Genomic DNA, 16,584 nt, shown 5'->3' on the forward strand with positions numbered 1-16,584 from the left:
TTTATACAACAGTAAGTATTGACATACTAATGAAAACAATATATATAAAGGGGGAGGGGGGCATCCATGGACCCCAAACCCGCGTTATGTCAAGGGATGAATAACGTGAAAATAATGTCACATTCTTGGATCAACTCCATTTCAACAGCTGGCTAATGCACTAACGGAAATAAGTACTTGTGCACAGCTGATTGCTATTTCCGGCTCAGATACACACGGTAATCTTAATCCCTGCAAATAATACAATGCCCAGCAAAAACAACTTATAACTTAAAAGGTAAATAATCTTGTCTAGTGATGTTTAATTGCAAATTTGACGTCTCTACTGACAAAGTCGTCTTCTGTTGTTTGTTCACGCGAAGTGATACGAGGTTGTTTTCTTACCCCTGGAAAAAAGTTTGACGATAGCGTAACCCATGGATAAGACGACCCCCTTCTACAGACTGCTTTTTTTGGTCCTCAAAATTCGACTAATAGACGGTCATATACGGTACCATCTCAAGGTCAGATGAAATTTTCGCAATGTTTTGTAAGAAAGTTCCTCTGATACTCCGTTCCAAATAGGATCACCATCTTTTTGTAATATGTGCGTTTGTTGGTCGGAGCACTCATTGGCAACCCCTCTTGCAGTTAGGACTGACTGACTGAGTTTGGTTTTACGCCGCTTTTAGCAATATTCCAGCAACATCACGGCGGGGGACACCAGAAATGGGCTTCACACATTGTACCCATGTGGGGATTCGAACCCGGGTCTTCGGCGTGACGAGACAACGCTTTAACCACTAGACTACCCCACCGCCCCCTTGCAGTTAGGAGACTACAGCGTGATTTGTAGATTATCAATAGCACTACACCACATCACAGCATCTGTGTAATCATCACTTGGGACATTCCAGGACAAATATAAGTGCCCAGGAACCAATGCATGGATAGATGGTTCCAGCTGTGAAGATTGATGTTCATGGAGTCAGCCAATGGTTTGTCTGAGCCCAGCTAGACTATCATATGACTGGAATATTGCTAAGAGTGATGTCAATTAACAACGAAGTAGAATTGTGGGTGATGGACATCCAAACTGAATACAAGCTCGTGAAGTATTATAAATACTCCTGCTTAACTTCAGTTTACAAAGCTTATCATTCTCTGAAGTATAGGGAGGTCCTGCAGGGTCCAGTGCTTCAAAGTACTTATGTTCTCATGATGGGAACTGAACTCGAGTCTGTTTTGACAGGCAAGCACTTGAACCACTGTGCCACCCCACTGCCTTCAGTCAAGGCTGCTTTGCCCCATGGTTTAAAATTATGTTTTAGCAATATTCTGTTAATGTCAGGATAGCAAGAATAGGCTTCACCCACATACCACATGGGACTCAAACTCGTGTCCTTAGGGTGACAAGACAGGACCACCCAAGCAGGGATCAAAGACCATGTTAACTGATGCAATGAGTGATTGTTCATGGAAGGCTCCAACAGGTCCACAGTCTTCATCTTATACACTGTCAATAGAAGTGTCCACAAAGGAGGTCATGCCCAAAGGAGGCCGTGTCCTGCGCAGATCACTTCTACAAGTACAGAGTGTTTTGACTTGTGTGTTGGTCAACAATCTTCAGCAGCATCTTGTCACCTTGGGGATTGCTCTGAAACATATGGGATTGATACAGTTGATTTCTAACATTATCAATACCAGAAATACAAATACACAGATGTGAATGTTTCTAACTTCCTCTGAGTGAGTAATGTTGTTCAAGATAGTTAGCGGGGCGGTGGGGTAGCCTAATGGTTAAAGCGTTGGCTCGTCACGCCGAAGACCCGGGTTCGAATCCCCACATGGGCACAATGTGTGAAGCCCATTTCTGGTGTCCCCCGCCGTGATGTTGCTGGAATATTGCTAAAAGTGGCGTAAAACCAAACTCAGTCAGTCATTCAGTATGGTAAATACAGTATTTTTCATGGTTGAAATATCTACATATGATTTTCAAGGGGTGATCTTATACATCAGATTTGTTTTGTGATGTACTAACTTCTCTCAAGGATTCAAAGTTTGACATTCTATTTTCACACACTATTTTCAGTCAAGATAGTTAGCAATATTCCAGCTGTACAATGATGTCCTGTAAGTTATCAGTTCATAAACACTGACAGTAGTTCAAGATCACTAGTGCTGGTAATCGCTCACAATATGCAGATAGATAATTGGATCTCAGTAATTGATCAATAAGCGATTGTAATCATAAACCCCACCACAGAACTCATGTGGGCAATAGCGGGACACCATGAGAACACTGTGGACTTCATACTACCATAGTACCATGATCAAGACGATCGAGGATACTTCCTGTTGAGACATACACGCAAGTATGTTGTTTACATTACAGTTTTACGAGTCGGGGAAACTGCATCAGTTATTTATATCTTGATTTAAAAACATAACAATAAGAAACATACTTTCTATAGTTTAATTTGATTAGTCTTCCTCGCCTACCAGCTCGGGTGACACTGCTACAAAGAGCCGTACATCAGACTGTATTACCCTCGAGAGAAGCATACAATGCATTTATCTTATCGCCACGTTAAATGTACAAAACATCATTTTATTTTATGTTAAAGATCGCGACCAACTATATGACATGTAACCAAAATAGCGTCTGCCTCTCGACTGGATTTTTAAAATCAGTGAAACATATTCTGACAAGCTTAAAACTGCTATAAAAATGGTCAATTATGTTTAAGTTGAGTGTGCAAACAACAGTCCACTCAATGTATAAAATAGCTTAAAGCAGTGAAAGTCGGTAAAATACATCTGTACAAAGTGAACACAAAAAACAGCTGATCAAACAGTTTTCGAACTCCAGGCACTGCATGCATCATATTATGACGTCATACGATTGTTAGCACTTCAGCTTCTTGTCGGAGAGCTTGGCGGTTACCGTGGCAGCGGGTAATACTTTGTTCCAGTTGTCACCCTCCTGGGAGGGGTGACACGGAAACTTGTTAAAGTGTCATTGACCAAGTATTTTACATGAAGGTAAGATAATCCCTGATGGAAGCATGAAAACCGATAGACTGATTATTCGATCAATCGCTACAGCGCGCTAAAGGTCACCTTCACAGTAGCAGAGACTTCAAATGATTTCAAAATCCTTTGACCTTTGAGCACTCATTTAAGGTCAACTTGAATGATATCGTTAAGAGGTGTAGTTTTAAGTTTACTTCTGCAAATACTCAACTCACCTTGACAATGTTCTTGAGAGGTGTAGCTTTAAGCAGTGGTTTAAACATCTTCATCGTGGGCAGGTCGAGGAAGATGGAGTCAGTGTAGCTGATGTAGACGACGGCCTTCACCTTGTGCACCTCACAGTAGCTCATCACTGGGATATAGATACAGATAACACATTTACAATCACAGGGAGGCCAACACACGTGAGGAGAGGTGAAACTGGGTTTAATGTCGCACCTAAGAATATTTGGCTCATATGACGACGTGCATGCGTGTGTATGTATGTGCGGCTGCTTGTACTAGCCCAGACTTAAGCTGGTTTTACAGTGTTAGCTCATTAAGGTACCATGCCACAGTTAAGCATGAATACCCCACTCAGACACATTATACTGGCTTTGAGCCGACCAGTGCTGTTGTACCCATTAATGTCGAGCGTCAGACAGGGACCAACAAGTACCATATTTTAACGTCTTTTGGTATGATGCGGTCGGGGCTCCAACCACTACACCACGGAGATGGTCCCAACACACAGGAGCGTGCACACATGCACGAACACACTCACTCTGATACACTCCCACAAACATACAGCTATACATGCACGAACGCACTCACTCTGATACACTCCCACAAACATACAGCTATAACTTGTCTCTATGTCTGAATGTTGAGATGTGATCAGTAATGATGCATTTTTCAGGCGAATACATCCCTTCAACTCCAACATGAAGAAAACAGGCGGCAAGTGGATTTCTCAGTGGGTGAATAAATCCATTATAACCTAATTTGAAACGTAAAGCCGCACACTGTTTACGAATCACTGTAACTTGTAAATCACGTGCCAGAGCACAATCTACTCAGTCAAAATTATCCGGGTTAGAACTGATCTTCAGTAAGCCATGCTTGTCATAAGAGGCGACTAACGGGATCGGGTGGTCAGGCTCGCTGGCTTACATGTCATTGTATCCCAATTGCGTAGATGGATGCTCATGCTGTTGATCACTGGATTGTCTGGTCCAGCCTCGATTATTTACATATAGCTGAAATATTGCTGAGTCTGGCATTAAACTAAACTCACTCACTCGCTTATCGTCCTTTATTTGGTTCAATATAACCCACCTCCAGTGCAGGGATAACAATTTGACGTGATGTCACAAATCAAGGATGTCTTTTTTGATGTTGCTACAGCTTATAACATATACCTCATGGCAAGGATAGTGTATGTACTCTGTATTCCATGTGACTTGTTATTTCTTTCCTTCAGTATATGTTAAGGAATTCACCTTGAGCAGGAAGTCCGGTCAACATACTCGGCTGCTCCAGGATCGCACATGCAGGGGATGCTGGGTAATGTGCCGTCTTCAACCCTCGCAAAAATGGGGTTGTGAGTTCTGAGATTGGAATGTCACTTTTATATTCGCTGGTCATCAGAGAGCATAGCACAGCCACATAACAACTGGAGAGCTCAAAACTACTTAGAACCTGAAAAGAAAATCATAACTGTGAGTGAGTGAGAGAGAGAGAGATTCTCTGGCTACTGCAAAGAAGTAATATTAAGAACCCACATAGAAGTAAACACATGAACTATGAAACTGTAAAAATTAAAAACATCCTGCGCTTTATTCAGATTGGCACTTGATATTTTCCCACAAAATAACGAAAAGCTAAACACTGTTCCTAAAAGTATACTCTTTCATGCTTTCACATGCTTCTTAAATGCATCATCGTCCTACCTCTTCCACCCAGGAGAAACACTGTTCCTGTGCTACATCAGTCTTACACTGACACACGACCACCCCGGGACTGTCAAGGGATCTGTACAGGAAGCATGTTTTGTCCGTAGCCGACTGCTGGCCGAGTGTCACAATATCCCGATCTTTTAGACCGCTGAAGACTCCTCCAAGAGTCTCATATCTGTCTTGCATAATAAATGCTTGTGTGAATCCTGAAATCAAGTAAAAAACTGATATACAACAGCGATAATGGCAATGTCACATTTGTTTGTCTGTTGTTTAACACCACTCTAATCAATATTGCCCCTATATCACAAATGCCTGATACCCGTGAAGATCCGGGTTGGAATATTGATCTTTAGTAACCCATGCTTGTCGTAAGAGGTGACTAACAGGATCGGGTGGTCAGGCTCGCTGACTTGGTTAACACATGTCATCGTATCCCATTTGCGTAGATCGATACTCATGCTGTTGATCACTGGATTGTCTGGTCCAGACTCGATTATTTACATACCGCTGTCATATAGCTGGAATATTGCTGAGTGCAGCGTAAAACTAAACTCACTAACTCACTCACTCATAATGTACTTGTTGCAGCTCTAATGAAAACTGAAAATGAAATGAGAAACACCCAGCTAACTGTTACCACGTTCGTGTTGTCAAGTACACAGAAACACAAACAAATTTGAAAACAGATCAATGAAATTTGAGAGCTATGAAAGTGTTTTCAGATCAATTCAACGTACAGGAATGATTATATTTGAAACATCTGACTAACTGTTACTATAGTCACCAAGTTTTTATTGTGGGACTACAATAGCAATTCCTACCTGTGGCTGCTGGTCCCACAGCAACGATGAGGGTGTCACATGGCAATTTTTTAGTGGACGTCTTCTCCATTTCCTCTCTTGTCTTTGATGACCAGTGTACAAAGGAGGAACTGACCAAACAATATCAATATAAATGATTATAGACATGATAAACAATACTGTCTACCCTAATACAAAGGAGTGGAACAAGGAACCGAATGAAAGACATTGTTCTAAAGAGCAACAATACTCTCAACTAAGAAAATAATGCATATCAAATCTACTTATTATTGAGTGAGTGAGTTGAGTTTTATGCCGCATTCAGCAATATTCCAGCTATATGGCAGCGGTCTGTAAATAATCGAGTCTGGACCAGACAACCCAGTGATCAACAACATGAGCATTGATCTGCGCAAATGGGAACCGATGACAAGTGTCAACCAAGCCAGTGAGCCTGACCACCCAATCCCGTTAGTAGCCTCTTACGACAAGCATGGGTTAATGAAGGCCAATATTCTAACCCGGACCTTCACGGGTAAAATCTATTTATTAACCACAACTGAAATGGGTATTGATATATGCTGTTACCGTCTGTTACAGATTTGTTAGCAAAAGGAAAATGGCAGTAGTTTTCCACTGGCAGCACATTTATTTAATTTCGATGATTTAAATGCATCTGAACCATTTGAAAAGAACAGTTGCTCTCTTTACCAATCCAGTTTTTTTTCAAGCTGCACAACCCACTTGACTTGGTTATGAAGGATGGTAGTCATTGGTACAACTACAAGTAAAGGGTTCGGGATGGTAAGATTATTGCTGAGTTTGGCGTTAAACAACAAACAAACTAACGAACCCTTTGTATCCTGCTTCGAAGGCCTGAGTAGTCAGTGCACTCTTTCGTTGGAAGCTGATAATCTGCAATATTTCCTATCATCATGAAAACGAACATTTGCCGTTTATGTACCACGAAAATATGTGACACTGTGGTAAGAAATCACGTGCGTCATTGGAAACATGCTGGTTGAGAAATAATCGTGGACTGTCTAACACTTGTAAGGAAGCAGATTGTATAGTTTAAGCTAGCCAAATAAATCAGGAATAAAACCTTGCAACGGGTACGTCATCTTCTTCGTCATCATCGTCGTCAACCGCACGAGACGTGACTGGCAAGATTTCGCCAAAGAAAGTCGCCATTTTGAATATTTACATATCGTATTTTCTCACTTCAACGACAGCATTAAATACATTGACAGAATTATTTATTTTTATTGTATCTATTAAGAAATAAGAGCATATGGTACAACAATATATTCAACTCAAAAATAGCGAATAAAAATAGAATTCGAGTTTGATCACGTGACATATGTTTATAAACCTATGCCCAGGTGGGATTCATTTGCGAAGTTGAATCAGCTGTAATTTTAGCCATTGTCAAGAAATATGTTTAGTTCTGTGACGAGCTGGCTTGGTGTTGGTGAAAAACCATCTTCACCAACATCCTCTGACGACGATAAAGAGAATCAGACGTCTGAAAACACAAGTGTTTCATCCCCAACGGAAAGTGTCAGTAGCGTAAGTGACACGAAAACAGAGGACTCTACGTCTGCCTCCGAAACGGAAGATTTAACAGCAAAACAAACTCTTGAGGAATTGTCTGCAAATGCCATCAACACTGCTAAAGAGTTTGGGAGTGAGTTTGTATTATTTATTTCCATAGTGGTGCTTATAAACACCAGTTGTAAGTTTGTAACAAGTAGTGATAATAATTTTATATAAATACCAGTGTCATCAGATCTCGGTCAAGGAACCATAATAGTATTGATGTTTAGTATCTTGACATGTAAAAACTCAAATTGCTGGCGTAATGTAGATGTGCATATATCTTGAAACTGCAGCAGTGGTCATATGCAAAGGTCAGCGTCAGATTTTTTTAATGTCAAAGACAGTTGGGAATATGTAATAACGCATATCAATTGAGCTCTGTTCAGAGAACAAACTTGTTCTCTGTGGGCATTACTTGTAATGCTAAAGACAAGTCTCTGATTAGGTTTCAGTAATACCTCTGCTATGGTAATTGCAGAGGATATCTATTTACAAGTCATTGTACAAAATAGGTGTAAACAAAGATGCAAAGTAATTATAAATCATATGTTTTTTTATCCAGAGTAAAATATTAGCTACATTAATGTATAATCAAGAGCTTGGGTCCCAATCCACAAAGCTTTCGTAACGTCACGACCTATTACAACTCTATGCTTTGTCATAGGCTTATGAATGAACAAGCAGATGTCAGAGAAACACCAAGTTTGAAGAAAGATATGGCTATACACCATAAACAAAAGTTCTGTCTCTGTCACATTTTGAAATTACACATACAGGCAGGTGTGATACTTGTACACATGGCATGTTATGGTGTCTGTTGATTGCAAAATATTATACATGTTAAATGAACATGTACATGTATTTACAAAACCCAACACAAAGAGTGTATAGAGATGTTGGGTTTTGTAAATGAACCAGCCAATGAAAGCCTTCATTACACTTAAGTGCACGCCCACCCACTCTGACTAGGGCTGGGACGATACACTATGTCACGATACGATACGTATTGCAATATTTTACCTGCGATACGATACGTATCACGATACATACACCATGAAAGAATGGCACAGTATTAAGGTTTAGAATGACTTATTTCAAGGTATTTGTGTATAACAATATCACTATAGTAATAAACAAGAGAGTAACTCTGTCACACTTGCCTAATTTCTCTAAATAAGTACTTTAAAATGTTAAGATAAAACTATTTTGAAAGAAAGTTGTGTATCGTTTTGTATCGACACACAAGTCGACGATACGATAGCTGTATCAAACTTAAATGTATCGCGATGTATCAATGCATCGGTGAATCGTCCCAGCCCTAGCTCTGACTGGGTTCCGTTATCCTGGCTGCTTTGTTTCAAGGGAAGTAAACCCAAGTACAAAATATTGCACTTTTGATTTGCGATTGTACGCTTATAATTTTGTTTGTTTTCATAATCAGGAATGTATATTATGTGTCATGAATAATTGATAATTGTGTTTTAATTATATTTGTTTTGGTTAGAGCGTCTGCCTGGAGAGCGGAAGGTCACGGGTTCGATCCCCGACCGCGTCATACCAAAAGACGTTAAAATATGGTACTTGTTGGTCCCTGCCTGGCGTTCGGCATTAATGGGTACAACAAGGAATGGTCGGCTCGGAGTCAGTATAATGTGTCTGAGTAGGGTATTCATGCTTCACTTCGACATGGTATCTCAGTGGGCTAGCACTATAAAACCAGCTTCAGTCTGGGCTAGTACAAGCAGCCGCACATACACATACACACGCATGCACGTCGTCATATGAGCGAAATATTCTCAGGCACGACGTAAAACCCAATTTCACCTCACCTTATATTTGTTTTTATTGGTTGCATGTGACCTTTAATAAAACAAATCATAGCAGTAGAGCCGACAGGGGTTCAATACTGAATCTGGGGTGCAATCCAGAATTTGATGACGTCATCCATATTGTACCCCTGTATTGCTATCTGAGTTTACAAGGGTATATCATAATGCATATCATATAATCACACTATGTAAATGCTGTGGATAGACTGGAGTATTAAGGTCCCAAAACCAGAAGGAACATTAGATAATTATGCTTAGAGATGTCCATGAAACAAAAACACATGCATACTTACTCTGTGCAGTCGCAGTGCAGGGATTTTACAAGTGCCATGTTTCTTGCCAAGAAATGTGTTCAGCATGATCAACATTATTGAAACAAAGGCCTTGGGGTATATTGGGTTCCCTTTTTCAGATAACAGAACCTTTAAAAAACATGAGGGGTAAATGGGAACACCCCATTTTAAAAAACTCACTAGATACTCCTGTAAGTTTGTTTTGACAAGACCATGGGCTCAGCAACAAACTTTGTTGAAAGTTTGCTTGACATTGTATTTTTACGTCTGTTTCTATGCTGACTTTAACAGCTGGTGGCAAAGTGATAAGGTCATGTTTCAACTTTTCTTCTGTGAAATGAATCACCATCAAATACTGAAGCTACCATCATCACTTCGAACAATGTGAAGTTTCTCTCTTAAAGACAATTTATCAATTTCTCTTCATTTGTCATTCATGAAAGAAGCCACTCCATTCCCTTGGCAATTATCAAAAGATTCTGCTCCATCGCTTCCATAGCGGCAATGTGTATTGTAGTAGATCATTATATATGGAACATCATGAATGATACATGTCGTCGGTTATCCTAACTAGCAAAACTGATGAATATGAATGAACATGAACAAAAGCTCATTTCCAATAAAACTAGGTACAAGAGGAGTTTTAGATCATTATTTCATGCCAGTTTCAGTTTTCACGTTCATTCACCTCTTGTATTGTAAGAGATCTGTGCCAGGTTGCATGTGTTTGCATATATGTAAGGGAGCTGCTGAAGCCAGCCACATCTTCATGTAAACCACAGAAGAAGGGTACCAAAATACATGTACTCTTGTAACATATGTTATATTTGGGATTACACTTTCTTAGTAAAGTACAGATTCTAGTACTTTTGTTGTGTTGAGTCTCATCCAGGATTCGAACCCACACCCTCAGAGTGATCCCGGATGGGACTCAACCCAACAAAAGTACTAGAATCTGTACTTTACTAAGAAAGTGTAATTCCAAATATAACATATGTTACATTTGACCACTTTCTAAATGGCATTGTGTATTTCATACATGTACTCTTGACTCAATGTATGAAATCATCTTTCAGATATGAGCTTTTCCCCAAAATATTAACCTGTCATTGCTGAATGAGCAAAGAATACCATGCTTCCATATTTATGCAACTGTTTATTAGGCTGCAGACTCATGCTGGTCATGCTGTTGAGTGTTGACACTGGATTGTCTGGCCCAGACTCGATTATCAGATTATTTACAGACTGCCGCCATATTGCAGGAATATTGCTGAGTGTAAAACTAAACTCTCTCACAACTCACTAAGGGTTGATGCTTTTTTTTTTATGGGAGCCATGGTTTACCCCGTGGTTTAAGTTTAACTGAATCCACGGTCCTGCGAAGAGCATTATTGCGAGGGATGACTGTATCAGGGAATTCTATATACCTATTGCTCAAAGACCATTTGAATTGAATACAACCGAACCTCCACAAGTATGATTGGAAGTATCTTTCACTTATGACTTGAGTGTGACAACATGAAGGGGTTGTAATAACTGTCATTTGTCAGATCTTACATCATTTACAGCAGTAGACTGCCATTATATACCCCCCAGGGCAGTGACTTATCTATGTTTTTAAACTTTGGCTGGCAAACTGGGAATACTATCCTGATATTGTCCAGAAAAGGATCTTTTGTATGTGAGAAAGTAGTAAATTTTCAATCCAAATTGTGGATATATTTTGTCATTTGCTGCAGACTTATGGCTGAATATTGGCTGCTGAACAGGTCTAGATAAATCCTTGCAGAGGTTTCCTTCTAAGTTAGGCTGTCTCCCAGACCCTCAAGAATATATTTAATTAAAGTCCATCTCAAGTCTCGAGCAACAGGGCCAGTCTAGATGACCTTAGCTCTAAATTCAGAGTTGTTTGGGCTCCATTTTTATGTATATATATTTTCGAGAAATATTTTATTTAAACAAGAGACTAGATGTCATTCTCGGGTTGCCAGCACAAAGGAAAGAACCTTGTATGACACTGAGAGTGACCTTTCATCATTGACCACAATAGACTGCGACCAGCCAGCCAGGTTGGAGGTTAACCAGCTCTGGGCGATTCCATCAATTTCCATTTCCTGTTTGATAGTCAGGATAAGATTACCAGAATCAATGATGCCGAGGGCTGCATTTAGCATGCTTAGTTCCAGCAACCCAAATGAAGTTTACTAGAGTCGAACACACTCATCACATCTTTTACAGGGGTGGAAATAACTTTAAAATTGCTAGTGTACTCCGGTGCAGTGGCACATGTAAAATCACTTGACCTGATAATTTTTCCACTTTACCGTCCGTTTTCTTGTTGATTTTTTAAATAAACAACATAATTAACATTGGAAAGTCAACTTGACACTGCAGTCAACATGAACTGCCGCAGCAAAAATGTTACATTTGTTTTATTTGTTTTATTTGTTTTGTGTAGGGCAAATCCATTAAGCAGACGCAGGTGACAGCATGTAGTTAATCTGTGCACTGGACCATAACATGTGTTGTTTTAAGCTGTAGTTCATATGGGAGGACACCTACAGTGTGATATACAAATTTGCTTGCCCGACAGAAAAAACCACTGGACTCGGACGTCGGACAATGGGTTATTACTTATTTCCACCCCTGCTTTTAGTATCCTCAGCATATCAGTTTTGGTACTATGAAGAAAGTTTGGCTGTCGTATAGCTTGTTACGATGGTTCTAGGGGATGTGTGCTTTTAGACGTATGTGAAGATATTTGTCAGGTCCTGTCGAAAAAACTTTAATATTGAGCAATAGTTGTGAAGATTTTTCTGATTCAAGTTGTGTTATGTTCAGTAACACTACCTAGAACATATTGAAAATACTTGGAGGCAAGCCTATAATTGATGGTTCTTTTAAGTTAGTTTTCTACTCAACGTGCTCAATGGGATGGAGGGTGTAGGGTAGCCTAGTGGTGTAAGTGTTCACTTGTCACACTGAAGACCTGGGTTCAATTCCCCATGTGTACAATGTGTGAAGCCCATTTCTGGTTACTGATGTAATGATATTGCTAAAATAAGCATAAAAACCTTCACTCTCTCCCCCAATCACTTTCTCCCACACTCGCTCACTCACTCACTCACTCACTCACTGTGAAAAAACAGACATTCAAAATGGCTGTTACTCCAAAAAGTGTTACTATGAGTCAACTTTCAGCCAACAGTTGTAATAACTATGATTATATAACTAAATATGTGTGACTATGTAATGATTGACATGATGTAACATTCTGAATAAGAACAGGTTATATTTATCTTGATATGATTTAGAAAGATCAATAGCCTTTAATCCCTCATTTGTACCTATGTGTGACTTCCCTGCAGGAAATCAATAGCAAATAGATGTACAAAGGTCAAGCAGACTTAAGATATTACGTTGGCTAGGTAGAAATTGAGGTGAAAAGTTCATTTGATGTGGCTTGTAACCTCACAAACTGACCAGTAGATGAAATCTTCACTGCCAGCAGCTAAATTGAAGTGATTAAAGTGATCTTTGATAAACATCAAAGGTTCACATAGAGAAAGATGGACATTCCCATTGTTATCACCAATAAACATGATAAAACAGATCACTGTAAACAGATCAAATGTGCATGCTAAGTGAACGTCTATGTTAGGTTAGTGGTATAAACACTAGTCACTGATATGCTATATGGAACTTATAGACCATTTAGAGCTTTCATGTGATTTTAAAAAGAAGTTGTTAACTTCACTTATGTTTCTGAGTGAAAGAACTGTTTCAAGTGTGGCCCAATTTATTAAGCTGTTTGATTTTACTACATGCAGTTGATTATACAACTTTCACTTAGTCGCTTTGTATGTGTTACTGTACTTTTGGTGGGCGCATAAAAAACATATTAGGCCCCAAAAAATAAATGTTGTGGTTCCGATTTCCTACATTTCAGAACTAGGGTAGGTAGGTAGGGTGTGGGGGTTTTTTTTCAAAATATTTTTACATTACTCATGTGTCAGAAAATAAATTTAATTTATTATGTGGTGAGTAAAATTGTTAGGCTCAGCGGGAATATTTAGGGTCGGTCGGGAAATCGGAACCACAAGCTTTTTTTTTAGGCCTTACCCATATGGTGAAACATAATCAGTGACATCATGATCATATATATCATATGTGCACATGTGCATATATCACTTTCCCTAGCCACCATTGTTTTTGTATTTCGTCGTCTGTGATGTCATTAAACAGTTGAACGTGACATCAAGAAAGAGGGCCGTCACACTTGCTTACCATGTTTTACTGCACAAATGTACATCAATAAAATGGATAATAAAGAAATTATTACACTCAAGCAAGTGTGTTAATGACTTATATGAAGCTTGTGCAAATTTATGGATTACAAAATTTCACACTTTATATAAGTTGAATGACACACTTGCTCGTGCAATAATCTCTATATATTGACCCACCAAAAGACACAGGGGTCCTAACTGGTCCACAGCTCATTTGACAGGTGGGTTTTATATACCGGTAATACTATTAATAGTCCCTCCAGATTTTCACTGGCCTTGGCCTACCTGACCAGTGTTTGTATCTCTATCTGATTGGCTTACTAGCCTTAGGTTCTGGGAATATTGCTCCCAGCTTGGAACAGTGCTCACAATATCGACCACAAGATTGTCTTGTAAAGATTTGTTTGTTTAAATCTAACTGATGTGTTTAACAACAAACTCACAAATCTTTATACGTTTTTATCAAAGACTTATTTTCTAAGTGGCATGCAGGTTATGAACAACTAAGATGTTCCTGTTGCCATGGTTAGCATTTGTACTTTTAGATAAATGGCTGAAATTACATACAATCACCAGCAGCTGAAGGGATGGTATAAATCCAGCTAGGAAACCATGCAGGAGCGTTGTAAGTCCCCACAGTCCCTAGTATGGTCACCTAACCTGTTGCTAGCGATCTCTCGCCAATTTTGTATGTCGCATCATTAATGGTTAGTGTATTATTTTCCTTGTTCTAGTTTTAGCAAATATGTGATAACCTAGTAATTTTACTGTACTTCATTGACAGGGTTTTATAAATTTATATGTATTTATCATGAATTTAGAACTCGTTTTAGTCATGATATGGCTGAAATATTGCTGATGTTATTTAAAATCTTCACTCACTCGCTCACTCACTCTTTGTCATCTTCATAAGTTATGTTTCAGAGGGAGAAAAATTAATTCAAGAATGGTTAAACAATTAAACTGATCTTGACTTTTAAGTTTTCATGGTGAAATGTAACATAAACAAACTAGATTACACAGACATGAATGTAATTATCTTTAACATGTAAATATTATGATTGTGTTAATATATCATTTACCAGATGTATCTTGGAAACAAAGTACCCTTTGTAGATATATAGTAATATGACCTCAGATTCTCAGGTTAGACCTCTTGACTGAGTTCCAATTTAGATCTTCAGCATACCATTCTTGTTCGCATGCAGTTAATCAGTTTTAGAGTTTTATCTTTGTTTTCAAGCTTTTGGAATGACAGCTCAAAATAGCCATGGGGGCGGTGGGGTAGCCTTGTGGTTAAAGTGTTTGCTCATCACATTGAACTACCGGGGGATGATTCCCCACATGGGTACAATGTGTGAAGCCCATTTCAGGTGTCCCTGCTGTGATATTGCTAGAATATTGCTAAAAGCTCACTAAAAGCCCCAAACAAAGGTGCAGTGCCACTGCATAATTGTGGATGAGATGATAATCCTGGTGAAAGATTTCCCATCATTCGTTGACCTTAAAGTATTACCTCATTATGAAATAAATGTATTTTGCAGTGGTTCTTCTTTTGGCTTATCTGGGGATGAAGTATTGATAAATCACAGCAAATGTTTAGAAAATAATGTCGGTTCCTCCTTTGATGGTGGAAAATCTACTGTGAATAGGGCAGCTATATGTGTGAGTTCAGAGATCAATAGTCGCTCGCAATAAATAACTCTTCAGGCGATTTATATTGTGTAGAAAAAACATCGGTCTTTCGTGATGTTCGCTTGATCAATTAATCAATAATCACATGACTGCAAGTGTAACTGAACTTACTGCAATACGGAATGGATTTGAGCTTTAAAAAAGTCTATGAATTAGGATCTGTGCTTAAGCACAGTAAATGCTCACAGGCAGAAAAGGTTCAACATTACTTTATCTGTGCATGATCTGTGCATTCAGGTCTGTTAATATTAAAACAAGTGTAATGATAGTATTGTATGTATTATGTAACTATTTATGGATTGGTTTTTTACTTTTCTGTGTGTTCAAAATTACAATCCTAATATTATATTATTCATGTACCAGAATCTTTTTATACAATTTGTGACTGTAATACTTTGATGAATGCACAAAAAGTGTCCTGTCTATCAGTGCGAGACGTAACATGTACGTTAGATGGCCTACCGTCTCTTGTACATGAGACCGGTGCGCTCTGTGGTACTAATTGAAACACTTGACCCTAATTAAATCCGTGGTCAGGCAGTCATAGGAATGAGTGACCCCTCTCAGGTAGTCACTTGTATGCATAACGGGACCGTCTCGCGGACACCTTACGTCCTCTACTGTCCATTGCTCAAGTTCTTGCTTTGTTAAACAGTGTGACATGTGCAAGAATACCTGGCGAAAGTCATTATTACAATGCTGGAAACACCTTGAAATCTGACAGTATTCAAGTGTTTAATACCTTCTCTTGTATACTGTTACTCAATTGAAAAAATAGATATATAGTTAAAGCAAAATCTGTACAAAATCAGTAGGCTTTTCGATGGGGATCTCTGACACCAATCTATTCCTAGACTAGGTCAAGTTACCAAGCAAGATCAATGAGAAAGTGGGTCTCTACTTCTGACAAAATATATACTTGCTCAAGGTCCATGTTGACATGAAAACTAGCAAACAACAAACCAGACGAGGTTGCACCCTGCTCCCATAAATGCATCATACATACAGACCCATGACAGTTATATTCCGACACATGACGTAACTTCCATAGACTTACATGATAATTTAGTGTAGCATAAATAATTTTCAGGAATTAAATTTTCATTAACCCAAGTCAAATT

The 16,584-nt window shown here is 39.0% G+C and overlaps 2 protein-coding genes across 7 annotated transcripts in view; one reads left to right on the forward strand and one right to left on the reverse strand.

The window, feature by feature from the left end:
* Window positions 1–1,196: 1,196 nt before the first annotated feature.
* LOC124287643 (proteasome assembly chaperone 1-like) lies at window positions 1,197–6,968 on the reverse strand. The gene is made up of 6 exons (XM_046724145.1): window positions 6,861–6,968; window positions 5,777–5,886; window positions 4,947–5,158; window positions 4,497–4,695; window positions 3,231–3,367; window positions 1,197–1,636 (listed from the first exon to the last, which is right to left on the reverse strand). Exons 1-6 carry the CDS (start codon window positions 6,947–6,949, stop codon window positions 1,562–1,564), a joined length of 822 nt encoding a protein of 273 aa, XP_046580101.1. The 5' UTR covers window positions 6,950–6,968; the 3' UTR covers window positions 1,197–1,561.
* Window positions 6,969–7,141: 173 nt separating this feature from the next.
* Window positions 7,142–16,584, forward strand: part of LOC124287645 (synapse-associated protein 1-like) — a 71,694-nt gene continuing 62,251 nt past the window's right edge. For all 6 annotated transcript variants that reach the window (XM_046724146.1, XM_046724148.1, XM_046724147.1 and 3 more), the window contains exon 1: window positions 7,142–7,445. In XM_046724146.1, coding sequence (XP_046580102.1) covers window positions 7,196–7,445 — 250 coding nt within the window. In that variant the 5' untranslated portion in view covers window positions 7,142–7,195. The remainder of the gene's footprint in view (window positions 7,446–16,584) is intronic.

This window comes from Haliotis rubra, unplaced genomic scaffold (genome assembly GCF_003918875.1).
Source record: "Haliotis rubra isolate DU_JTF1 unplaced genomic scaffold, ASM391887v1 Scf403, whole genome shotgun sequence".
Lineage (NCBI taxonomy): Eukaryota > Metazoa > Mollusca > Gastropoda > Lepetellida > Haliotidae > Haliotis > Haliotis rubra.

Bases quoted from the DNA above. Each gene is read 5' to 3' on its own strand.
- LOC124287643 (XM_046724145.1), bottom strand. From the start codon at position 6,949: ATGGCGACTTTCTTTGGCGAAATCTTGCCAGTCACGTCTCGTGCGGTT. The intron at 5,887-6,860 runs GTTTTATTCCTG...TTGTTTGGTCAG, and splicing joins GATGACGTACCCGTTGCAAG to TTCCTCCTTTGTACACTGGT. The intron at 4,696-4,946 runs GTAGGACGATGA...TTTTCTTTTCAG, and splicing joins GTTTCTCCTGGGTGGAAGAG to GTTCTAAGTAGTTTTGAGCT.